The sequence below is a fragment of the Staurois parvus genome, unplaced genomic scaffold (genome assembly GCF_062004578.1).
Source record: "Staurois parvus isolate SC_StPar_1 unplaced genomic scaffold, SC_StPar_1.0 ptg001182l, whole genome shotgun sequence".
NCBI classification, from domain to species: Eukaryota; Metazoa; Chordata; class Amphibia; order Anura; family Ranidae; genus Staurois; species Staurois parvus.
Window position 1 is genome coordinate 47,218 of NW_028318978.1, and position 26,365 is coordinate 73,582.

Below are 26,365 nucleotides of genomic sequence, written 5' to 3' on the forward strand. Positions count from 1 at the left end.
CAGAACATCTGGCTCAGCACCACAAATAGAACCAGCGACCATTAGAGGGGAACTCTGATTTCACTGCAGATTCAAAAGTGGAGTCCATTAATGCTCTCAGTGAGCTTGCAACAGGAACACACAGGAATTACTGGAGCTGGTGCTGAATGCAGCCAGTGCAGGTGCTCAGTAACAGTGTGGAGCAGAAGGGTAGACACATAGGAAGCCAAGATCAGCAGCAAACCAGCAGCAAGGTACAGAATCAAATCAGGGTCATAGATGGAGCCGAGGACAGGAACTTGTATGGAAAGTTACAGACCACCCAGAGTTGACAAATATAGCAGGAGAGAAGGACACTCACACAGAGACTTCAGATCTCAGCCCACTTCTTGTAACCAATCCAGTAAGTTCCTTTACTTTTATTATTTTTAAACCATTGAACTCCATACTGTCTGATTCCTTTCCACCCAGTCATGTAGGCCCTGTGCTTAATCCACTTCCCTCATATCTCCAGAGCTGTTATTAGTAAATCAGCCCCATTGCCTCTAATAGGTCATATTCTTGTTCTTGCTGTCCTCATACATAGCTGACCACAGTGTGCAGACACAGAGGAGCTCTCAGGTTTCACTACCTCTTCTCCTTCAGATGCAGAGATCACAGAACATCATATGAGAGCAGAGACAACATGGAGGAGGATGCCGAGTCTGCCCTGAGGAGAGCTCAGAAAGCAGGTAACCTGGGGAGGGATGTGGGAGAACACCGTGGGTACTGGGGGCCCACAACTGTATTCTATGATAGGGGACAATGATGTGCTGAACCTAAAAGTGGCCAAACATAGATCAGCTACTGGAAGATTTGGGTAGTTGACGAAGGGTATTGCTGAACTCAATCATCTCTGATTCTTGTACTGTACGATCCTAAATAATGTATGATTACCTCATGGGGCACTACAGAAGGGGAACTTAGAGAGCTTTGTCAGGAACGTGTGTAGAGATGTCTTGGAGAACTGTTCCTTTGTTACCTTTAACTACTTTAGTGAAAGAACTTTGTTGTTCAGTTTAACTGCCTAGTCTGAACTCAGTAAAGGGTTTCATGCATGGCATATCAAAGAACAGGGCGTATTCCGGGGGATAAGAAAAGTTAAAGAAGACACAGAACAGAGGTCTAACGAGCAAAGAGCTGTCCTTAGGAGGCTATACCGCCATTACTAATGAATACCGCACTTGTTTCATGCTTAAGCCAACCAACCAGGAAACAGGTGACATGGCTAAAGAGACGTAGACATTGGTAGTGAAGGGATTTGATGCTTGCCCCCTTTCCTGGCGACCAGTTCCCCAAACACTGGGACTGACTTTCAGACACAGAGTACCTAGGGACCTAGCTTGAGAGTCTCGAGAGTTGTGCTGAGGCTTTGAGAGGAGAACAAGCATGGGTTTATAGAAGTATGCTTCCTGTATCCAATTATATACATAGGAGGTGCAGCGCTAAAACAAATTCTTAAATAGATTTTTCCATATAACAAAAATTCCAATCCAGAGCTTTTATATAGAGAGATAAAAAATGAATCAGCCAAGACCTGACAGATATCCAGTATCCACCTAGCAAGGAGTTGGAAGTAGAATAGCAGTTGTTGCAATTTGGATTCAGAGCCTTGTCTGGAAACCTGGTTGCCTGTCTGAGACTGCATCCCTGGGTGACATTTATTCATGTGTGTCTGTAAGCTTTATATTGAAGGAATATATTCAGTCCAGTGGTCGCTTCCAGGAAGCACACAGCGTATATTGACCTTTCCTTTGGAGGAAAAGTACAATCCAGCCAAGACCCGACAGATATCTGATAGGTGCCCAGGAAACCACCAAAGGGAGAAATCCTTCACCAACATCAATCACACCGTCCCTTACCAGATGGTATTGACCCCCAAAGGAAAGGTCAATATCCGATAGGTGCCCAGAAAACCACCAGAGGGAGAAATCCTTCACCAACACTAATCACACTGCCCCTTACCAGATGGTATTGACCCCCAAAGGAAAGGTCAATACCCGATAGGTGCCCAGGAAACCACCAGAGGGAGAAATCCTTCACCAACACCAATCACACTGCCCCCTATAAGATGGTATTGACCCCCAAAGGAAAGGTCAATATCTGATAGGTGCCCAGAAAACCACCAAAGGGAGAAATCCTTCACCAAAAACAATCACACTGCCCCTTACCAGATGGTATTGACCCCCAAAGGAAAGGTCAATATCCAATAGGTGCCCAGGAAACCACCAAAGAGAGAAATCGTTCACCAACAACAATCACACTGTCCCTTACCAGATGGTATTGACCCCCAAAGGAAAGGTCAATATCCGATAGGTGCCCAGGAAACCACCAAAGGGAGAAATCCTTCACCAACATCAATCACACTGTCCCTTACCAGATGGTATTGACCCCCAAAGGAAAGGTCAATATCCGATAGGTGCCCAGGAAACCACCAGAGGGAGAAATCCTTCACCAACACCAATCACACTGCCCCCTATAAGATGGTATTGACCCCCAAAGGAAAGGTCAATATCTGATAGGTGCCCAGAAAACCACCAAAGGGAGAAATCCTTCACCAACACCAATCACACTGCCCCCTATAAGATGGTATTGACCCCCAAAGGAAAGGTCAATATCTGATAGGTGCCCAGAAAACCACCAAAGGGAGAAATCCTTCACCAACACCAATCACACTGCCCCTTACCAGATGGTATTGACCCCCAAAGGAAAGGTCAATATGCGCTGTGTACTTCCTGGAAGTGACAACTGGACTGAATATATTCCTTAAGGATCCTGGTCTTCAATATAAAGCTGTAGATACACCTGAATAAATGTTATGCGGGGATGCAGTCTCAGACAGGCAACCAGGTCTTCAGACAGGGCTCTGAATCCAAATGGCAGCAACTGCTATTCCCGGAAGGAGGTGGCTATCGGGTATCTGTCAGGTCTTGGCTGATGAATTTTTTATCTCTATATATAAAAGTTCCGGATTGGACTATTTGTTATATGGAAAAATCTATTGAACAATTAGTTTTAGAGCTGCACCTCCTATATATATATATAAGTATTGTAACCTGCAATACTGTGCTAGCTGCTTATGTAGGGTATAAGTACTGAGCTTGAACGGACCAGAGTGCGATATAGTATATTTTTTATTGTTCCTGTATCCAATAGCAACATGTGGATCATGGTCACTGGGAGTGAGGAGATGGGACTGCTGTATTATTGGAGACCGGTACAAGCTATGCGGTACTGGCTTAGAAATGCTGAACACCTGCAGAGGGGCAAAGTCTAACAGAAGTGTGCCCATAGTGCATACGTGTACAAAGTGTAGGAGTTTGGCCATGGATTGCAAAGAGTCAACAGTGCTCTCTTGGAGGAGTCTCGCTTCTCATTTAGAGCACTGCTTTAACATGGATTTCATGTGACCACAACTTCTGCCACCACTGAGGGCACAAGTGAGATCTCTCTTTCAGTTCCCCAACTGAAGACCTGCCCACAATTAACTATCCCAAATGCTTTCACCAGCCATGATATCCTCACAAACCCAACCTAAGCTGATCAATCAACCAAATCTCATCCTTCAACTACTCATTCCCTACAACCATGTCAAAGCAATGGAATGCCATTGTAAAGACTGACAGCAAAGCTCATTATTAAATCCTTCTCATTGCTCCATGCACAGTCCATCATTATATCCTCATTGTTCCATGCACAGTCCATCACCATATCCTCATTGTTCCATGCACAGTCCATTATATCCTCATTGTTCCATGCACAGTCCATCATTATATCCTCATTGTTCCATGCACAGTCCATCATTATATCCTCGTTGTTCCATGCACAGTCCATCACCATATCCTCATTGTTCCATGCACAGTCCATCACCATATCCTCATTGTTCCATGCGCAGTCCATTATATCCTCATTGTTCCATGCACAGTCCATCATTATATCCTCGTTGTTCCATGCGCAGTCCATCATTATATCCTCATTGTTCCATGCACAGTCCATCACCATATCCTCATTGTTCCATGAACAGTCCATCATTATATCCTCATTGTTCCATGCACAGTCCATTATATCCTCATTGTTCCATGCACAGTCCATCATTATATCCTCCTTGTTCCATGCACAGTCCATCATTATATCCTCATTGTTCCATGCACAGTCCATCATTATATCCTCATTGTTCCATGCACAGTCCATCATTATATCCTCATTGTTCCATGCACAGTCCATCATTATATCCTCATTGTTCCATGTACAGTCCATCATTATATCCTCATTGTTCCATGCACAGTCCATCATTATATCCTCATTGTTCCATGCACAGTCCATCACCATATCCTCATTGTTCCATGCACAGTCCATCATTATATCCTCATTGTTCCATGCCCAGTCCATCACCATATCCTCATTGTTCCATGCACAGTCCATCATTATATCCTCATTGTTCCATGCACAGTCCATCACCATATCCTCATTGTTCCATGCACAGTCCATTATATCCTCATTGTTCCATGCACAGTCCATCATTATATCCTCATTGTTCCATGCGCAGTCCATCATTATATCCTCATTGTTCCATGCACAGTCCATCATTATATCCTCATTGTTCCATGCGCAGTCCATCATTATATCCTCGTTGTTCCATGTACAGTCCATCATTATATCCTCATTGTTCCATGCGCAGTCCATCATTATATCCTCATTGTTCCATGCACAGTCCATCATTATATCCTCATTGTTCCATGCACAGTCCACCATTATATCCTCATTGTTCCATGCGCAGTCCATCATTATATCCTCATTGTTCCATGCGCAGTCCATCATTATATCCTCATTGTTCCATGCACAGTCCATTATATCCTCATTGTTCCATACACAGTCCATCATTATATCCTCGTTGTTCCATGCGCAGTCCATCATTATATCCTCATTGTTCCATGCGCAGTCCATCATTATATCCTCATTGTTCCATGTACAGTCCATCATTATATCCTCATTGTTCCATGCACAGTCCATCATTATATCCTCATTGTTCCATGCACAGTCCATCACCATATCCTCATTGTTCCATGCACAGTCCATTATATCCTCATTGTTCCATGCACAGTCCATCATTATATCCTCATTGTTCCATGCGCAGTCCATCATTATATCCTCATTGTTCCATGCACAGTCCATCATTATATCCTCATTGTTCCATACACAGTCCATCATTATATCCTCATTGTTCCATGCGCAGTCCATCATTATATCCTCGTTGTTCCATGTACAGTCCATCATTATATCCTCATTGTTCCATGCGCAGTCCATCATTATATCCTCATTGTTCCATGCACAGTCCATCATTATATCCTCATTGTTCCATGCACAGTCCACCATTATATCCTCATTGTTCCATGCGCAGTCCATCATTATATCCTCATTGTTCCATGCGCAGTCCATCATTATATCCTCATTGTTCCATGCACAGTCCACCATTATATCCTCATTGTTCCATGCGCAGTCCATCATTATATCCTCATTGTTCCATGCGCAGTCCATCATTATATCCTCATTGTTCCATGCACAGTCCATTATATCCTCATTGTTCCATACACAGTCCATCATTATATCCTCATTGTTCCATGCGCAGTCCATCATTATATCCTCATTGTTCCATGCACAGTCCATTATATCCTCATTGTTCCATACACAGTCCATCATTATATCCTCGTTGTTCCATGCGCAGTCCATCATTATATCCTCATTGTTCCATGCACAGTCCATCACCATATCCTCATTGTTCCATGCACAGTCCATTATATCCTCATTGTTCCATGCGCAGTCCATCATTATATCCTCATTGTTCCATGCGCAGTCCATCATTATATCCTCATTGTTCCATGTACAGTCCATCATTATATCCTCATTGTTCCATGCACAGTCCATCATTATATCCTCATTGTTCCATGCTCAGTCCATCATTATATCCTCGTTGTTCCATGCGCAGTCCATCATTATATCCTCATTGTTCCATGCAGAGTTCCTTACTATACCCTTCTCATGGTTCCACCTATTTGAGACATTTGGATCTTGGTGGTGTGGCGTATTCCTGGAAATGACCACTACTGCCCATCTTTGTGAAATACTTCCACACAAGGCAGGTCTCCGTATTGTATGTCCTTGTTCATTGCTTCCAACTGACATTAACAATGCTATAAATAGAGGATCTGGAGAGATCCATAACCTAACAAACACACTCATCGGAATGCACCATGACCATACATTACGTCTGGAGGAAAATACATTTCATCTCCAAACACGGAAAGGTTTCTTCACAGTAAGAGCTGTGAGAATGTGGAATAGACTCCCTCCAGAGTTGGTTGTGGCCAGCTCAGTGGATTGCTGTAGGAAAGTCCTGGATTCTTTCTTGGATACACAGAATATAACTGGATATAACATTTATATGGAAAGCTGATCCAGGGAATATCCGATTGCCTCTCGGGGGGTCAGGAAGGAATTTTTTTTCCCTGCAGCAGCAAATTGGATCATACTTTGCTGGGTTTTTTTCGCTTTCCTCTGGATCAACTGTGGGTGTAGGATTGTAACTTTTTGCTTTTTTAAAGAGGATTGGAACCCCTTTGAGCACTTATTAGATACACGGGGAGATGGGAAGCACGGGATTTTTACAATATATAAGATTCTCACAGGATTAAGCACGACTATAAGGCCACCATTTATAGAGAATTGAGAAAGGGATTTAGGAGTAATAATTGATGAGGGAAAACAAAAGAAAATGTATAGATTAATTCACGGGAATGTAAACATGAAGGAAGTTGAAATGAACTATAAATGTTTGGTAATATGGTATATCACACCGAATGTAGGACATAGAATACGTAGAGACAATTCACCTTTATGTTGGTGATGATGTGTGGTTAGAGGTACAATATTTCACTTATGGTGGGAGTGTCACAAAATCCAAGATTACTGGGAGGGTATAGTACGTATAATACAGGAAATAACAGAGGTCAGTACCCCAAAGGATCCAGAGACTTGGCTTCTCTATGGTATGCAGCGAAGGGATTGATACCCAAGTTTTGGAGGGAACAACAGGTGCCGAAGGTAAAGGATTGGGTAGAAAGGGTGGAGAAGATATATAGAATGGAGGAACTTTACCACATGGAGGAAGATACAATGGAGATTTTCAGTACAAGGTGGGAAAAGTGGGAAAAATTTAACCACATGCTGCCCAGCCACTGTAGAAATACATTGGCAGGGCGGCACGGCTGGGCAAAACCACGTTTTAAATCGTGTGTTTGCAAAACAAGTAGGAGGCGCGCGAGAGGCGCGCCACCGCCCTACCTGTCCTGCTGATCATGGCCGCGGATGTCAGTCGCCGGGTCACAGCCGGTCGTTACCGATTAGTGGCTATCACTGACAGAGAGCAGAGCTGCAGTAGCTCTACTCTCTGTCAGTTCCCTGTCAGTTCCTGACATGCTGAGCCGGAGAGAAGAGTTTATCTCACATACACACCCCCGCCCCCTAGTAAAACACTCCCTTCACACAGTTAACCCTTTCAGTAAATAAAAATGTTAACCCCTTCCTCCCCAGTGCCATTAGTACAGTGTCAGTGGGGTTTTTTTTGCACTGATCAGTGTATTGGTGTCACTGGGGATGTCAGTGACCCCAAGTCAGTTCCCCCCCAGTGTCAGAATGTCCGCCACAGTCCCGCAATCCCGCCATAAGTCGCTGATCGCCGCCATTATTAGTATAAATAAAAATTAAAAATCCCAGTATCTTTCCCGCCATTTGTAAACGCTATAACTTTCATGTAAACCAATTAATTTACACATATTGGGTTTTTTTTTTTAGCAAAGACATGTCGCAGAATGCATTTTGCCAGAAATTTATGACGAATGTTGATTTTTAATTTTTTTTTACTGGACATGTTTTATAGCAAAAAGTCCAAAATATTGTTTTTTTTTCTCAAAAATTACAGCCTTTTTTTTTATAGCACAAAAAATAAAAACCGCACAGGCGATCAAATACCACCAAAAGAAAGCTCAATTTGTGGGGAAAAAAGGATGTAAATTTCTTTTATGTACCGTATTGCATGACCGCGCAATTGTCCATTAAACTAGCACAGCGCTGTATAGCAAAAAAATGGTGTAAATTGCAGTATCTCTCCCATAGTTTGTAGTCTCTATAACTGTCACACAAAGCAATCAATATACACTTATTGGGATTTTTTTTTACCAAAAACATGGAGCAGAATACATTTTGGCCTAAATTTATAACCAACTTTGAGTTTACTATATATTTCTTATAGCTGAAATTAAAAAATATTGTTTTTCTTCAACATTTTTGGTCTTTTTTTGTTTATAGCGTGAAAAATAAAAAGCGCACAGGTGATCAAATACCACCGAAAGAAAGCTCTATTCGTGTGAAAAAAAGGATGTAAATTTCGTTTGGGTGCAGCGTTGCATGACCGCGCAATTATCAGTTGAATTAGTGCAGCGCCGAGTAGCAAAAAGAGGCGTGGTCATTAAGGGGGGTAAATCCTCAGGAGGGCGAGGGGTTAAAAAGTCAAGTTTATACGTAGAATATGTGAAATAGAGAAAAGAAGTCATAGGGGACAAAAACAATATAATATCAGTATAACTCCAGGAACAGAATCTTTAGAATGAGGGGGAAAGTGCACAATCAAGGGGGATTTGGAGGGGAGGGGGGAGGGGTAAAAGATTACCAAGATTAATATTATATTTTGATAATGTTAGACAAATTTGAGTAACTTATTTTGTCTATTTTACTAACTTTTGTATATCCAAAATGGTCATTTGAAAAGTATTAATAAAATATTTAAATGATAAAAAAATAACTTTTTTTCTTTTTTAATGGTTGAACTGGATGGACTTTTGTCTTTTTTCAGCCAGGCTAACTATGTACCGTATTTGCCGGCGTATAAGACGACTTTTTGACCCTTGAAAATCTTCTCAAAAGTCGGGGGTCGTCTTATACGCCGGTACACATGTTAGGGGGGCTGCGGCATTAAGTACAGGGGTTTGCAGGGGCTGACGTCTCTTACCTGGATCCAGTCCCACGACGATCCGGTCCAGGAAGCGCGGCGTCTCCTTCAGTTCGGCCACTGGATGTTCGTGCGGCTGCGCGGCTCCGCCTCCTCACCGGTGATTGGCCGCCAGAACTGTAGCTCAGGAAAGGCACACAGGCGGCCAATCACCGGCGAGGGGGCGGAGCCGAGCGGCCCCGCGAAAATTGAGTGCCGGAGCAGCAGGTAAGTGCTCTGTGTAGAAGTGCTGCTGCAACCACATATGCTGGCTGCAGCAGCACCGTACTAGAACAGGGTCAGCAAGTGTCAGTGGGAGGAATACTATTCCTCCCACTGATACCAACGATGGGGCACTATTCCTCCCACTGACACCAATGATGGGGCACTATTCCTCCCACTGATACCAACGATGGGGCACTATTCCTCCCACTGACACCAATGATGGGGCACTATTCCTCCCACTGATACCAACGATGGGGCACTATTCCTCCCACTGATACCAATGATGGGGCACTATTCCTCCCACTGATACCAATGATGGGGCACTATTCCTCCCACTGACACCAACGATGGGGCACTATTCCTCCCCCCCACTGACACCAACGATGGGGCACTATTCCCCCCCCCCACTGACACCAACGATGGGGCACTATTCCTCCCCCCACTGACACCAATGATGGGACACCATTCCTCCCACTGACACCAATGATGGGGCACTATTCCTGCCACTGATACCAATGATGGGGCACCTATTCCCCCCACTGATACCAATGATGGGGCACTATTCCTCCCACTGATGCCAATGATGGGGCACCATTCCTGCCACTGATACCAATGATGGGGCACCTATTCCCCCCACTGACACCAATGATGGGGCACTATTCCTCCCACTGACATCAATGATGGGGCACTATTCCTCCCACTGACACCAATGATGGGGCATTATTCCTCCCACTGACACCAATGATGGGGCACTATTCCTCCCACTGATACCAATGATGGGGCACTATTCCTCCCACTGACACCAATGATGGGGCACTATTCCTCCCACTGACACCAATGATGGGGCACTATTCCTCCCACTGATACCAATGATGGGGCACCTATTCCTCCCACTGGTGTGCATTGGAAGAGGGGTAGTCTTATACGGCGAGTATAGCCCAAACACTACATTTTAGCAGGAAAAGTAGGGGGGTCGTCTTATACGCCGGCAAATACGGTAACTATATAACCATCATTCACGGTTCTTTGTTCTCCGTGTATTTCCAGGAACTGTTTCTGAGCATGTGGCCCCTGATTTATCCAGCTGCAACCAGGAGGCTCCAAATTCATTTCATTGTGTGCATGTGGCCCCTGGACCATCCTGCAGTATTTACCGAGTCCCTGCGCTGCTCATGGCATTGCTGTTGACGTGTGCTGTTCTGCAGTTAGTACTGATATTTCTCAAAGTCTCAGGTAAAGGACTCCTCAGGGGTGGGGCCATTACATACGGTATACTGCCATTGGCTTAAAGCTCCTTGGGCTGTAAATAGATCTTGATTCAATTGATTGCTGCTGGCTCTCCAGTACATTTCAGAGGTGATCATTCAGTTTCTCACACACCCTTTTCGGATTGCGCACTTCTAATTGAACCTATGTTGGTGTCCAAGTTTTTCGATCTGATCTGAAGAGTTTTAACAAAGGTCATTTTTTTGCAAATTTGCTGGAATTTTGAGAATGGCTGGTGCTTAATGGCAATCTCATCAGGTAGTGGCAGAGGTGAACCATGCAGGAGACAGGGACACCCAAGGACATTTCAGGTAGGTTAGTCCTGCACTTTACTCCAGTGACACAGCAATCTAACACAGGTTCAGTGCAGGACATCTTCGTACAACAAGTCCATAACAGAACAAACAAAACATCTGCTCATCTGAGCTATTAAAAAAGCTCACAAAAATTTGGATAGGTATTTCTGAAAACACCCTTTGATTTTTTGACAATTACCTCTCACCCCCTAAATCTGAGTATCAGACAGGGGCATACCTACAGGGGTTGCAGGGGTCACAATTGCGACCCGGTCTTATGCTCCAGGGAGCACTGTGCGGCTCCCCTGTACACCTGGATAGGAGGAACCAACGTCCTTCCTTTTTCTCCTGCAGTCACGGAAAGCCTGCTTCTCCTCCTCTCCCTCCCAAAGGCATTCAGTAGCTGCAGGGGGAAAATGGAGGGGGTTGCCTCTTTTATATTCCACCCTGCTGCCCCTCCTATCCAGGCTCCGCTGCCACCGGGCCCCTGTGTGCTCTCCTGGTCCCCCTCACCCCCCTGCATTGCTCCCAGCTTCCCCCCTTCCCTCCTTCACTGGCTGCTGGGGGTGGATACTTTCAGGGAGGAGAGCAGGAGATGGGCCAGTAAATATGTAATTTGACACTCCCTTCCTTTTCTGAATGGACAAAGTCAGTGATCGGTACTGATCACTGACTCCGTCCATTCATAACTGAAACATAGTAAACTGTATTTACTATGCTTCAGTTTGTGAATGGAGGGGAAGCTCTGTACAGAGTTATTCCTGTCCATTCATTCTGTGCAGCTGAGGCTGCAGAGAAGGCGATTGAGGGCTGTGTCCTCAATCTCTTTTCTCTGTCTTAAAGGTGAAAAATCAGAAGCCCGTTTAGACCCCAGATATTTCACCAAAGCCCTCCAACAGGGCGCCTAAAACTTTTTTTTAAAATTGTAAAAAATAAATTTGTAAAAAAAAAACCCAAAATGCTAAAAAAATTTAATTCAAATATAAAACTACTGGCATCAGTGGGTGGCAGAACTATCAGAGTCACAAATATTGCACTTGCACCCGGACTCTGGCATTCCGCCACTGTAGGGGGGGGGCCCTAAGGCTTTTGTGGGTTAAATGATCTGATTCTAGAGTGGTTATAAGCTACTTTGCTAAGGCTACCAGGTATGATGTGGACCTGGAAATGGAGGCTTTTCCCACCCAAAGCTCTATAAAGCCCCTTCACTCCAGGACCAGTGAACTTGTTGAGATCTGATTTTTTTTTCAAATCTTTGAGCCTTTTACCTTGTGTAGGTGAGAAACCTAGCTGGCATACACTATATACATTGAGCACAGACCTGTCAGTGACTGTTTTTCAATGGATACACAAATCTGTACAATTAAATCCTTGGTTCATATAGTTCTTCATCATTTACTCACTTTTACTTATTCCAGGTTTGTGTTAGCTTAATGGCCAGTCTATTCCTGAGGATCCAGGAGATGCTGCCACACAGGGAAGGACAGGACTGGGGGCATTTGCTATCTGGGTTAGTATAATTATGACATGTTGGGTTGGTAGCTCTTTAGTAGAGGAACATCATCATTCCAACATCACTCACAATAGGACCCATAACCAGTGAGACATATGGGGAGACTTGTTAAAGGAAAGTCCTCAAGCACTGACTTCCTTTGCTACACTAGAATGTCATGAGAGTGAATGCCCAGGGAGTGGCCAGAGTTACTCTTTAACAATATTGTGTACTATTTTCAGGTATAAGAGAAGATGGATTGGTCACAAGTAACTTCAATTTACAAAGACGTCTGTCAAAGGAAGAACTGGAAAAATGTTTCAAATTCCTCCTTGAGACCAAACAGGCAAAACTAGGTAACATAGCAAGATTTACATTTAACATTTCTGACTGAAGTTTGTAGCATCTGGTAATGATTCCTACTGGACTCTAGTGAGGACGGAGGATTGTTAGAGATCAGTATCAGAAAATTGTTCCACAATGTCCTCAACATCCTTTGCTCCTGTCTCCAACCAAAAATCATCCTCACATCCCATCAGCAACCAGAAATCATGCTCCCTTCCCATCCTCAACCAGAAATCACCCTCCCCTCCCATCATCAACCAGAAATGATTCTCCATTCCCATCATCAACCAGAAATGATTCTCCCTTCCCATCATCAACCAGAAATGATTCTCCATTCCCATCATCAACCAGAAATGATTCTCCATTCCCATCATCAACCAGAAATGATTCTCCCTTACCATCTCTGAATGGTAATTGCCCCTCCTCCTCATAACCATGCAATAATTGAACTTCCTCCCATTCACCAATCATAATTCATCCTCCCATCCCATCACCAATCCTAAATTGATATTATTTCTCATCATGAACCAGATACTGTCCTCCCATCATATGACCAACAAAAAAATAATCCTCTCTTCCTATCACCATCCAGAAATCATCCTCTTTTCCATCACATCCAGAAATGGTCCTCCCAACCCATTACCAACCAAAAACCATCCTCCCTTCCCATCCTCAACCAGAAATCTCCCTCCCTTCCCATCCTCAACCAGAAATCACCCTGCCTTCCCATCCTCAACCAGAAATCACCCTCCTTCTCATCCTCAACCAGAAATCACCCTCCCTTCCCATCCTCAACCGAAAATCACCCTCCCTTCCCATCGCCATCCAGAAATCAACCTCTTCCAACTACTGTACCATCCAGAATTTCTCCCCACTTCCCATCACCATCCAGAAGATTGTCCCCCCTTCTCACCACCACCCAGAAAACGTTCTATCTTACCATCAGCATCCAGGAAATTGTCCCCTCTTCCCATTACCATCTAGAAATAGTCCTCTCTTCCCATCACCATCCAGAAATCATCCTCTCTTCCCATTACTAACCAGAAATTGTCTTCCCTTCCTATCAACCGGAAATCATCCTCCCTTCCCATCACCAACCAGAAATAGTCCTCTCTTCTCATCACCATCCAGAAATCATCCTCCCTTCCCATCACCAACCAGAAATAGTCCTCTCTTCCCATCACCATCCAGAAATCATCCTCTCTTCCCATCACCAACCAAAAATTGTCTTCCCTTCCCATCATCAACTAGAAATCATCCTTCTCCTCATCATCAACCAGTAATTGTCTTCCCTTCACATCGTAAACCAGAAATAATTCCCTCTTCCCATCTTTTCATCACCATCCAAAAAATAGTTCTCTCTTCCCATAACCACCCAGAAATCATCCATTCTTCCCATCACCATCCAGAAATCATCCTCTCTTCCCAACACCATCCAGAAATCATCCTCCCTTCCCACCACCAACCAGAAATAGTCCTCTCTTCCCAACACCATCCAGAAATCATCCATTCTTCCCATCACCATCCAGAAATCATCCTCTCTTCCCATCACCATCCAGAAATCATCCTCTCTTCCCATCACCATCCAGAAATCATCCTCTCTTCTCATCACCATCCAGAAATCATCCTCTCTTCCCATCACCATCCAGAAATCATCCTCCCATCCCATCACCATCCAGAAATCATCCTCCCATCCCATCACCATCCAGAAATTTTCCTCTCTTCCCATCACCATCCAGAAATCATCCTCTCTTCCCATCACCATCCAGAAATTGTCCTCTTTAACCATCACCATCCAGAAATCATCCTCTCTTCTCATCACCATCCAGAAATCATCCTCTCTTCTCATCACCATCCAGAAATCATCCTCTGTTCTCATCACCATCCAGAAATCATCCTCCCATCCCATCACCATCCAGAAATTTTCCTCTCTTCCCATCACCATCCAGAAATTGCTCTCCCTTCCCATCACCATCCAGAAATTGTCCTCTCTTCCCATCAACATCCAGAAATTGTCCTCTCTAACCATCACCATCCAGACTGAAAGACCAGATGCTTAACCTCCCTGGCGGTCTGATTATTTCAGATTTTTGGTGCTGAATGCGGTACATTTTTTTGCTTGGAAATATGTAGTTTTTTTATTGTAGGCTGTAATTCTTAGGAATAACTCACTGAAATCTGTCTGAACAAGAGTCTAGTAAACATCCCGGGGAGGATAAAACTTGAAACACGAAATCATAAATTATAATGTAATAAATAATCATAAAAAATAATAATATAATAATAATAAATTTAACTCAATAATATAATCAAACCAGAAACACTGAAATGTGAAATAGAGCGCCAAGTTCGCACGTCGCTGAGCAAAGTCGCAGAATCGTTTTCAGTGTCTGATGAGGAATTTCCCCCACCAATCATTATCACTCAATTCTGCAAGTGGTTCTGATTTACTATCGCTGTTCTCTAGCCGGTCTAAAACCGCGTCTGACCTAAAGGGACGCTTTTTGGACGCCATAGACATTTCTCAGTTTCCAGGCGGAAAGGGCGGTAAAAATGCAGGCAGGGCGCCGGACAAAGCACTCGGGACAAAATGTATGTGAAATGGTTTGAAACAGCAATGTTTTGCTAAGTAATATTTGTTTACAAAAAAATGACAGTTTTTAAAATTTTTAATTTGCCGCTTGTTCCGACCCCCATACTTCCCGACGTCACAGGGACCGGAACACAGAAGCCGGATGCCGGCATCGGCCGGAGGAGATGGTCGGGGACGCTGCAGGGGACACAACACGGGAGCGAAGGACAAGGTAAGCGCTACAGGGAATCCCTGAGCAACGCCGCATGGTAAGCACAAATGTTGCTCGGGGATACCACTTTTGGTATTGAAATTTCTCCCCGAGCTACACTCGGGAATACCGCCAGGTATATCCATAAGACCGACAGACAAAGATACCTTGGGTCAAAAAAGCAAACAGAAATACAGTGGGGCAAAAAAGTATTTAGTCCCCACCAATTGTGCAAGTTCTCCCACTTACAGAGATGAGAGAGGCCTGTAATTGGCATCATAGGGAGACCTCAACTATGAGAGACAAAATGAGAAAACAAATCCAGACAATCACATTGGCTGATCTGGAAAGAATTTATTTGCAAATTATGGTGGAAAATAAGTATTTGGTCACCTACAAACAAGCAAGATTTCTGGCTCTCACAGACCTGGACCTTCTTCTTTAAGAGGCTCCTCTGTCCTGCACTCATTACCTGTATCAATGGCACCTGTTTGAACTTGTTATCAGTATAAAAGACACCTGTCCACAACCTCAAACAGTCACACTCCAAACTCCACTATGGTGAAGACCAAAGAGCTGTCGAAGGACACCAGAAACAAAATTGTAGACCTGCACCAGGCTGGGAAGACTGAATCCGCAATAGGCAAGCAGCTTGGTGTGAACAAATCAACTGTGGGAGCAATAATTAGAAAATGGAAGACATACAAGACCACTGATAATCTCCCTCTATCTGGGGCTCCACCCCGTGGGGTCAAAATGATCACAAGAACGGTGAGCAAAACTCCCAGGACCACACGGGGGGACCTAGTGAATGACCTGCAGAGAGCTGGGACCAACGTAACAAAGGCTACCATCAGTAACACACTACGCCGCCAGGGACTCAGATCCTGCAGTGCCAGACGTCTCCCCCTGCTTAATCCAGTACATGTCCGGGGCCCGTCTGAAGTTTGCTAGAGATCATTTGGATGATCCAGAAGAGGATTGGGAGAATGTCATATGGTCAGATGAAACCAAAATAGAACTGTTTGGTAGAAACACAACTCGTCGTGTTTGGAGGAGAGAGAATGCAGAGTTGCATCCAAAGAACACCATACCTACTGTGAAGCATGGGGGTGGCAACATCATGCTTTGGGGCTGTTTCTCCGCAAAGGGACCAGGACGACTGATCCATGTACAGGACAGAATGAATGGAGCCATGTATCATGAGATTTTGAGTGCAAACCTCCTTCCATCAGCAAGGGCATTGAAGATGAAACGTGGCTGGGTCTTCCAACATGACAATGATCCCAAACATACCGCCCGGGCAACGAAGGAGTGGCTTCATAAGAAGCATTTCAAGGTCCTGGAGTGGCCTAGCCAGTCTCCAGATCTCAACCCCATAGAAAACCTTTGGAGGGAGTTGAAAGTCCGTGTTGCCCAGCGACAGCCCCCAAAACATCACTGCTCTAGAGGAGATCTGCATGGAGGATGGGCCATCATACCAGCAACAGTTGTATAGGTAAAAGACACACAGTGAGCGCTCTCAAAGAAACAGCAGATGAACATCCAGGATAAACGCATATAAAAATCCTCAATAAAACATATACATATAAAATGCAGCGCTGTAAAACGATCAAATCATGCAAATCAACACAATAATAGTCCTGAAAAGGTGCTCAATAATTCCCAGTGCCAATGGAAAGAATGCAAACTAACCAGAAGCGTATTTAAAATACGCATGTGTGTAAGAAATCCTGGAGATTCCCCTCCCTTCCTCTGGTCAGAAAATGGATATGTGCTGAAATGGATGACGATAACGCCCTCTTGTGGAAAAGCGAAATCCTGCAGGCCAGGAAGCTCCCAGGATAGGATATTCCTCTTCAATGGCACCAGGGCTGGGATTGAAATCACTCTGTGGCTGTGAAATTGGGAGAGGGACCCCTCACAGAGAACACAGAGAGATACTCATAGTGTAGTATATTACTTCAATTTATTTAAAAAAAACAAGTAAAAAGCATGTAATCAGGTGGCAAGTGAAAGTGACCCACTGACCCTCTTAAAATTAAAGGTGGCCGCCGGGCCTCCACATGGCACCGGCGGCGTAGTGTCAATGATGTCCACAGGCTCCCTCTGATGCGTTTCGTGCGCACGCACTTCTTCTGAGGTAGAGCAAGTTTGCTAGAGAGCATTTGGATGATCCAGAAGAGGATTGGGAGAATGTCATATGGTCAGATGAAACCAAAATAGAACTGTTTGGTAGAAACACAACTCGTCGTGTTTGGAGGAGAGAGAATGCTGAGTTGCATCCAAAGAACACCATACCTACTGTGAAGCATGGGGGTGGCAACATCATGCTTTGGGGCTGTTTCTCCGCAAAGGGACCAGGACGACTGATCCATGTACAGGACAGAATGAATGGGGCCATGTATCGTGAGATTTTGAGTGCAAACCTCCTTCCATCAGCAAGGGCATTGAAGATGAAACGTGGCTGGGTCTTCCAACATGACAATGATCCCAAACATACCGCCCGGGCAACGAAGGAGTGGCTTCGTAAGAAGCATTTCAAGGTCCTGGAGTGGCCTAGCCAGTCTCCAGATCTCAACCCCATAGAAAACCTTTGGAGGGAGTTGAAAGTCCGTGTTGCCCAGCGACAGCCCCAAAACATCACTGCTCTAGAGGAGATCTGCATGGAGGAGGAGATCTGCATTGAGGATGGGCCAACATACCAGCAACAGTGTGTGCCAACCTTGTGAAGACTTCCAGGAAACGTCTGACCTCTGTCATTGCCAACAAAGGATATATAACAAAGTATTGACATGAACTTTTCATATTGACCAAATACTTATTTTCCACCATAATTTGCAAATAAATTCTTTCCAAATCAGCCAATGTGATTGTCTGGATTTGTTTTCTCATTTTGTCTCTCATAGTTGAGGTCTCCCTATGATGCCAATTACAGGCCTCTCTCATCTTTGTAAGTGGGAGAACTTGCACCATTGGTGGTGACTAAATACTTTTTTGCCCCACTGTACCTGCAGAAAGAAGAGGCGACATACTTATCATTCTGGCCGCCTACACTTATCCTAGCCCCCAGTACATACAGTGCCAGTGGAAGGAACTACTGATTGTGATAAGGAAAAGGATATTCACCTCATTTGGCCCATCGAATACTTGTGATGGATAGATTAGCAGTATTTCAGCACATGGACGCCCAATATAAAACGTTTATTGCCTCTGGTTTTGCCTGTATGCTCCTTTGACCTTGAAGTGATAAAGATTTTTTTTTGCCTGAATATCTATGGATTTGGTTACTCAGTGATACCGCACTCTCTATTCCATATCACAGGAAATTCATCTAGATGTCCACATCTTTGGATCAACATTCATGATAAATGTTATTTCTTCTCTGAGGACCAAAAATACCATGAAGACAGCATTAAAGACTGCACAGAACGTGACTCCAGATTGGCTCTGGCAAAGGAGGAGAGCATGCGGGTCAGTGTCAAATGGGGTGTGAGATGGAGAACAGTTTGTGGCATATATACTGTATATTTTTAGTTCTAGTAATATTATTGATATCTCAAAATTTTATTTGCCTCGTGATTCTGACCCTGGTTCAGCTATGGGATTAGAAGCAGCAGCATCAGAACCATAGCAGGAATAATCCCCCCTGCAGCTGTAATGGGGGTCCCAGGGATGGGGTTTCAGTCGATGTCTTAGATCTGGTGGAAGAAAAGCTCCTCTTGTTTTGCTGCACAGATTCAGCGCTGCAGCAATCCACAAGAAGGAAGCTGAGTCTCACACCAGGCCTGGCGCCATCACAATAATTCCAACAGATTGACTACAGTTTGACACTTTGGGGTTTATTTACTAAAGCTGGAGAGTCCAAAATCAGACTCCCTTCTGCATAGAAACCAATCAGCTTCTAACCTCAGCTTGTTCAATGAAGCTTTGGCAATGAAACCTGGAAGCTGATTGGTTTCTATGCAGAAGGGAGTCTGATTTTGGACTCTCCAGCTTTAGTAAATAAACCCCTAAGTGTCAGGATCTCAAGTAGGACATGGGCCTTAGACTACAGCTTTAAATTGATGTCACCGAAGTTTGGTTAGTTGTCACCGTTGTCGGGATCATTGAAGCATGAACCTTACACTACAATGGCCTTTTATACTGTGTAAAGAGGGATTTATCATAGGCTATCTGGGGTCCATTAAAAATGTTCAAATTCTAGATACATCTCTGGAAAGAAAGTGTCCTCCAGGTCACACAACACAGCCAGGTGGAAAATTTTGTTGAGTTCTGCTACAATCTGAATGGCATAGGCCAGTGGTCGGCAAGCCGCGGCTCGCGAGCCACATGCGGCTCTTTACAAACTTCAATGCGGCTCTTCTGTGTGCCGGGCGCCCGCTCCCCTCCCTCCTCTCGGGCGGCCGGCTGCCCCCTCCCCTCCCCTCCCTCCTCTCGGGCGGCCGCCCCAAAAGTCAGGATTCTGTAGCTGTCAGGATGTAGGCGGGGCAGCCAGGATGTAGGCGGGGCAGCGTGACGAACTCCTCTCCTCTCACAGTCCGCCCTGAAGACCAGAACGGCGCGGGAACACGGCGAGAGGAACGCGCGGAGCAAAGGTAAGTGAATTGACACAGGGGGGACTTACTATATGGGGGATGAATTACTATATGGGGAATGAATTACTATATGGGGGACTTACTATATGGGGGATGTATTACTATGGGGGATGAATTACTATATGGGGGGATGAATTACTATATGGGGGATGAATTACTATATGGGGGATGAATTACTATATGGGGGATGAATTACTATAGGGGGGATGAATTACTATATGGGGGATGAATTACTATAGGGGGGATGAATTACTATATGGGGGATGAATTACTATATGGAGGATGAATTACTATGGGGGATGAATTACTATGGGGGATGAATTACTATATGGGGAATGAATTACTATGGGGGATGAATTACTATATGGGGGATGAATTACTATATGGGGGATGAATTACTATGGGGGATGAATTACTATATGGGGGATGAATTACTATGGGGGATGAATTACTATGGGGGATGAATTACTATGGGGGGTGAATTACTATATGGGAGATGTATTTTCAGTTTTAAAAAAGTGGCTCTCAAAATAAATTTCAATTGTGGTTTTGGCGAGATTTGGCTCAGTTGAAAAAAAAGGTTGCCCACCACTGGCATAGGCCGATTGTACATGAACTCCTGAAGCCATGGAATGGCCCCATTCAGAAAGCCTAGGCGCTGCAGCTCCCCATAGATAGAAATGGCAGTGTGGTGTACTGGTGTGGTGTATTTAAGGTGGCATTTCTCAGGGGGGTAAGCACTGCCCTTCAGAAGAAGGGACAGAAAAAGGGACACACACTGCCTGGGGATCTGGTGGGTTCCAAGAGAGGCTGCAGGTTTCATGATGTTGTATGCACAGCCAGGCTCACTCCTGGGGATGTATAGAGCTGTGAACGTGAGTGTCTTTCTCTCTCTCGCCATGGGGGATGGTGGCTGGTGTATGGTGGGCAGTGGTAGGGGAAGGCTCTCTCGGAAGGGAGGAAGGGGTGTATTTACCACAGGGCATTTGCCTAAGGTGGCATTTCTCAGAAGAAGGGACGGAAGAAGGGACATACGTGGCATGGGGACCTGGTGGGTTCTGAGAGAGGCTGCGGGCTTCATGATGGTGTATGCACAGCCCGACTCTCGTTCCCGGGGATGTCCAGAGCTGTGAAGGTGAATGTCTTTCTCTCTCTCGCCATGGGGGATGGTGGCTGGTGTATGGGGGGCAGTGGTAGTGGAAGGCTCCCTCGGGTAGGAGGCAGGGGTGTATTTACCACAAGGCATTTGCCTAGGGTGGCATTTCTCAGAAGAAGGCACGGAAGAAGGGACACATGTGGCATGGAGACCTGGTGGGTTCTGAGAGAGGCTGCGGGCTTCATGATGGTGTATGCACAGCCCGACTCCCGTTCCCGGGGATGTTCGGAGCTGTGAAGGTAATTGTCTTTCTCTCTATCACCTTGGAGGATGGTGGCTGGTGTATGGGGGGCAGTGTTAGGGGAAGGCTCTCTCGGGTGGGAGACAGGGGTGTATTTATCACAAGGCATTTGCCTAGGGTGACCTTTCTCAGGGGGACAGCACTGCCCCTCAGAAGAAGGGATAGATGAAAGGACACACGCGGCATGGGGACCTGGTGGGTTCCAAGAGAGGCTGCGGGCTTCATGACAGTGTATGCACAGCCTGACTCTCATTCCCCGGGATGTACAGAGCTGTGAAGGTGAGTGTCTTTCTCTCTCTCGCCATGGGGGATGGTGGCTGGTGTATGGGGGGCAGTGGTAGGGGAAGGCTCTCTCGGGTGGGAGGCAGGTGTATTTACCGCAAGGCATTTGCCTAGGGTGCCATTCCTCAGGGGGGGCAGCACTGCCCCTCAGAAGAAGAGACAGAAGAAGAGACACAGGCAGCATGGGAACCTGGTGGGTTCCAAGAGAGGCTGCGGGTTTCATGACGGTGTATGCACAGCCCGACTCTCGTTCCCGGGAATGTCCAGAGCTGTGAAGGTGAATGTCTTTCTCTCACTCGCCATTGGGATGGTGGCTGGTGTATGGTGGGCAGTGGTAGTGGAAGGCTCTCTCTGGTGGGAGTCAGGGGTGTTGTTGGTCAATATCAGGCTCTCTCTGTGGGGGGGGGCAATTTTTGTGTTGCCTAGGGCAGCACAAAACCTAAATACATCACTGAGTATATGCATATGAGGTATGTAAAAAATAAATGACAAACTCTTCTAAGCTCAAGTGTGAAGCCTCTAATGAGCGTAGATGGTAAATATTCCACTGGAAGGGTCCCAGGCACCACATACAAACAAGCTTTGCAGCAGTCTATGCAGGCAGGGAAGGTGCAAAGCTGCACAGTATAAGAAACAAAGGAGGGCATACCAGCCTAATCACAGTATACATCCTAGGTTGGCTCAGATGACATCCAATAAACTCAACGCATGTAGCGCCTTCGTCTAGTCAGGCTACAAGGTCACATTTCGTTTTTGGCTGCACTGTAGTGCGTGGAGCAATGACTGAATTCTGTGATCTGTACAGGGTTTCTTGAGATGGACTTTGATTTGTTTGGCCTGTTTTTGGAAGACGTTTCAAGAGCACAGAGCAGGGAGATTCAGACTATCATCTGAATATTCATCATCCCCCAGCCAATCCCTAAAAGGAAGATTCAGAAGGTGGCTGGGGAAATGTGCAGAAGGCCTAAGCAGATTGTCTTTCCTCTCCAAGGAAGGTTTTGGTATCCTGGAGGGGGCAGCTGCCCCTGGGAGAGAGAGATACTGAGACAAGAGATTGCAGTCTGGGCCTCAGCATGGGCAAGACTCACCATTTAGGACCACATCAAGGAAAATCCTGATATGGAATCTAAAAGGACCACATGTCAATGACTTTATGTGTCTTCATGTATATGCTGTACAAGAGCAAATTATTTAAAATTCATCATCAGACAAGACCCAGACATCGGCCCTAATTTTGGACGCATCTCATAAAGAATTTCCTCCATATTATTGGGCAATGCTGGAAGACTCCAAGGGAAGGCAAATGTAACATAAGTCCTCTATATACTGTAGGTGACTGGCTTGGAAAGTGTTGGAAAATTGAGCCCCTTCCCAATTGGCAACCATAGCCCACTCACCGGGGCCACTATTAGTCACAGAGGAATGCTCCATGCGACATAGACTGCTGTTGCTTGACAAGAGAGACTCCAGCTTAAACACAGTCCAATTGCCCACATTTACTTCATAATAAAGGGACAAAATAGACACCTTCTATCATTTATATTTCCAGCTGGAACACTGTTGTCTGGGGCCAGTAGAAGGTGCTGGGAGTACAGATGATCAGATGGTGAATAATCTGCTGTGTATTGTATTCTCCAGAGAATGGTGACCATCACAGGAAAGGAATTCTGGATCGGATTAACACAATATAACACCCATGATGCAACGTGGGCAGGGAGATGGGCAGACGACACTACGGAGTAAGTAACACTTAGCATTTAGTAAATATCCTCAAAACATATTTTGGTTTTCAAAACAGAACTAAGAAATACAACATCTAAATAGGTCTCTTCCATTGTTTCTGGGGAGAAGATCTCACTTGGACAATGCACGCGTCCCATTCATATCATCAAACCAGATTGGGTGATCCAGGATTCAGTGTCGATCAGTGGGATGTGCTTGATGCTGATTCCCATCACCTGCACCTGGTGTTCCTCAATAGACTAGGCTAGATGTCTAGGACCAGGCTAGTTGTCTAGGACCAGGCTAGGTGTCTAGGACCAGGCTAGGTTCTAGGACCATGCTAGGTGTCTGGGACCAGGCTAGGTGTCTAGGACCAGGCTAGGTGACTAGGACCAGGCTAGGTGACTCGGACCAGGCTAGGTGTCTAGGACCTGGCTAGGTGTCTAGGACCAGGCTAGGTGTCTAGGACTTGGCTAGGTGTCTAGGACCTCGCTAGGTATCTAGGACCAGGCTAGGTGTCCATGACCAGGCTAGGTGTCTAGGACTAGGCTAGGTGTCTAGGACTTGGCTAGGTGTCTAGGACCAGGCTAGGTGTCTAAAAGCAGGCTAGGTGTCCATGACCAGGCTAGGTGTCTAGGACTAGGCTAGGTGTCTAGGACCAGGCTAGGTGTCTAGGACCAGGCTAGGTGTCTAGGATTAGGCTAGGTGTCTAGGATCAGGCTAGGTGTCTAGGACTAGGCTAGGTGTCTAGGACCAGGCTAGGTGTCTAGGACTAGGCTAGGTGTCTAGGACCTGGCTAGGACTTGGCTAGGTGTCCATGACCAGGCTAGGTGTCTAGGACTAGGCTAGGTGTCCATGACCAGTTTAGGTGTCTAGGACTAGGCTAGGTGTCTAGGACCTGGCTAGGTGTCTAGGACCAGGCTAGGTGTCTAGGACTAGGCTAGGTGTCCATGACCAGGCTAGGTGTCTAGGACCAGGCTAGGTGTCCATGACCAGGCTAGGTGTCCATGACCAGGCTATGTGTCTAGGACTAGGCTAGGTGTCCATGACCAGGCTAGGTGTCTAGGACTAGGCTAGGTGTCTAGGACCAGGCTAGGTGTATAGTACTTGGCTAGGTGTCTAGGACTAGGCTAGATGTCTAGGACCAGGCTAGGTGTCTAGGACTTGGCTAGATGTCTAGGACCAGGCTAGGTGTCTAGGACCAGGCTAGGTGTCTAGGACCAGGCTAGGTGTCTAGGACCTGGCTAGGTGTCTAGGACCAGGCTAGGTGTCTAGGACTAGGCTAGGTGTCCATGACCAGGCTAGGTGTCTAGGACCAGGCTAGGTGTCCATGACCAGGCTAGGTGTCCATGACCAGGCTATGTGTCTAGGACTAGGCTAGGTGTCCATGACCAGGCTAGGTGTCTAGGACTAGGCTAGGTGTCTAGGACCAGGCTAGGTGTATAGTACTTGGCTAGGTGTCTAGGACTAGGCTAGATGTCTAGGACCAGGCTAGGTGTCTAGGACTTGGCTAGATGTCTAGGACCAGGCTAGGTGTCTAGGACCAGGCTAGGTGTCTAGGACCAGGCTAGGTGTCTAGGACTTGGCTAGGTGTCTAGTAAATGTAGTTCTCCTGGATGATGATGATGATTATTATTATTAATAATAATAATAATCTTCCTCTAATAATAATAATAGTAAAACAGTTTTATTATTATTACATCATCAAAATTATCATCATCATCATAAAAATAATATATTTTTTCTGCTTCTTCTACTTCTTTGTATTGTTAACAATAATATTAATAATAATGTTGCTGTTGTCGCTATTATTATTATTATTATTATTATTATTTATGTAATTTTATCTTCCATCCAGAAATGTCACCGATGGAACGGGAAGCTGTGCCAAGGTCGGATCGCGCCTTAGCTGGGAGAACTGTTATACTGCCCTGAGGTGGATCTGTGAAAGAGATGCTGAATGATTGCCCTGATCTGTGACAGAGACCATGTGTGACCGCTCTGGTCTGTTAGAACTGAGTGATTGAACGGATTTGAGGAATGCTGTGCGAAGGTTCTGCTCACTGGGTGATGATGCTGTGAACGGATCTGAGGAATGCTGTGTGAAGGTTCCGCTCGCTGGGTGATGATGCTGTGAATGGATCTGAGGAATGCTGTTTAAAGGTTCCGGTCACTGGGTGATGATGCTGTGAACGGATCTGAGGAATGCTGTTTAAAGGTTCCGGTCACTGGGTGATGATGCTGTGAATGGATCTGAGGAATGCTGTGTGAAGGTTCTGCTCGCTGGGTGATGATGCTGTGAACGGATCTGAGGAATGCTGTGCGAAGGTTCCGCTCGCTGGGTGATGATGCTGTGAACAAATCTGAGGAATGCTGTGTGAAGGTTCCGCTCGCTGGGTGATGATGCTGTGAACGGATCTGAGGAATGCTGTGCGAAGGTTCTGCTCACTGGGTGATGATGCTGTGAACGGATCTGAGGAATGCTGTGTGAAGGTTCCACTCGCTGGGTGATGATGCTGTGAATGGATCTGAGGAATGCTGTGTGAAGGTTCCACTCGCTGGGTGATGATGCTGTGAACGGATCTGAGGAATGCTGTGTGAAGGTTCCACTCGCTGGGTGATGATGCTGTGAATGGATCTGAGGAATGCTGTGTGAAGGTTCCAGTCACTGGGTGATGATGCTGTGAATGGATCTGAGGAATGCTGTGTGAAGGTTCCGGTCACTGGGTGATGATGCTGTGAATGGATCTGAGGAATGCTGTGCGAAGGTTCCACTCGCTGGGTGATGATGCTGTGAATGGATCTGAGGAATGCTGTGTGAAGGTTCTGCTCGCTGGGTGATGATGCTGTGAACGGATCTGAGGAATTCTGTGCGAAGGTTCCGCTCGCTGGGTGATGATG

The 26,365-nt window shown here is 45.6% G+C and overlaps 1 protein-coding gene across 1 annotated transcript; it reads left to right on the forward strand.

The window, feature by feature from the left end:
• Positions 1–664: 664 nt before the first annotated feature.
• On the forward strand, positions 665–25,487 carry LOC149438525 (killer cell lectin-like receptor subfamily B member 1A). Its single transcript, XM_089659761.1, has 6 exons — positions 665–710; positions 10,331–10,516; positions 12,580–12,693; positions 18,791–18,939; positions 23,381–23,481; positions 25,323–25,487. The coding sequence occupies exons 1-6, from the start codon at positions 665–667 to the stop codon at positions 25,426–25,428; spliced, it is 702 nt and encodes a 233-aa protein (XP_089515887.1). The 3' UTR covers positions 25,429–25,487.
• The last annotated feature ends 878 nt before the right edge of the window (positions 25,488–26,365 follow it).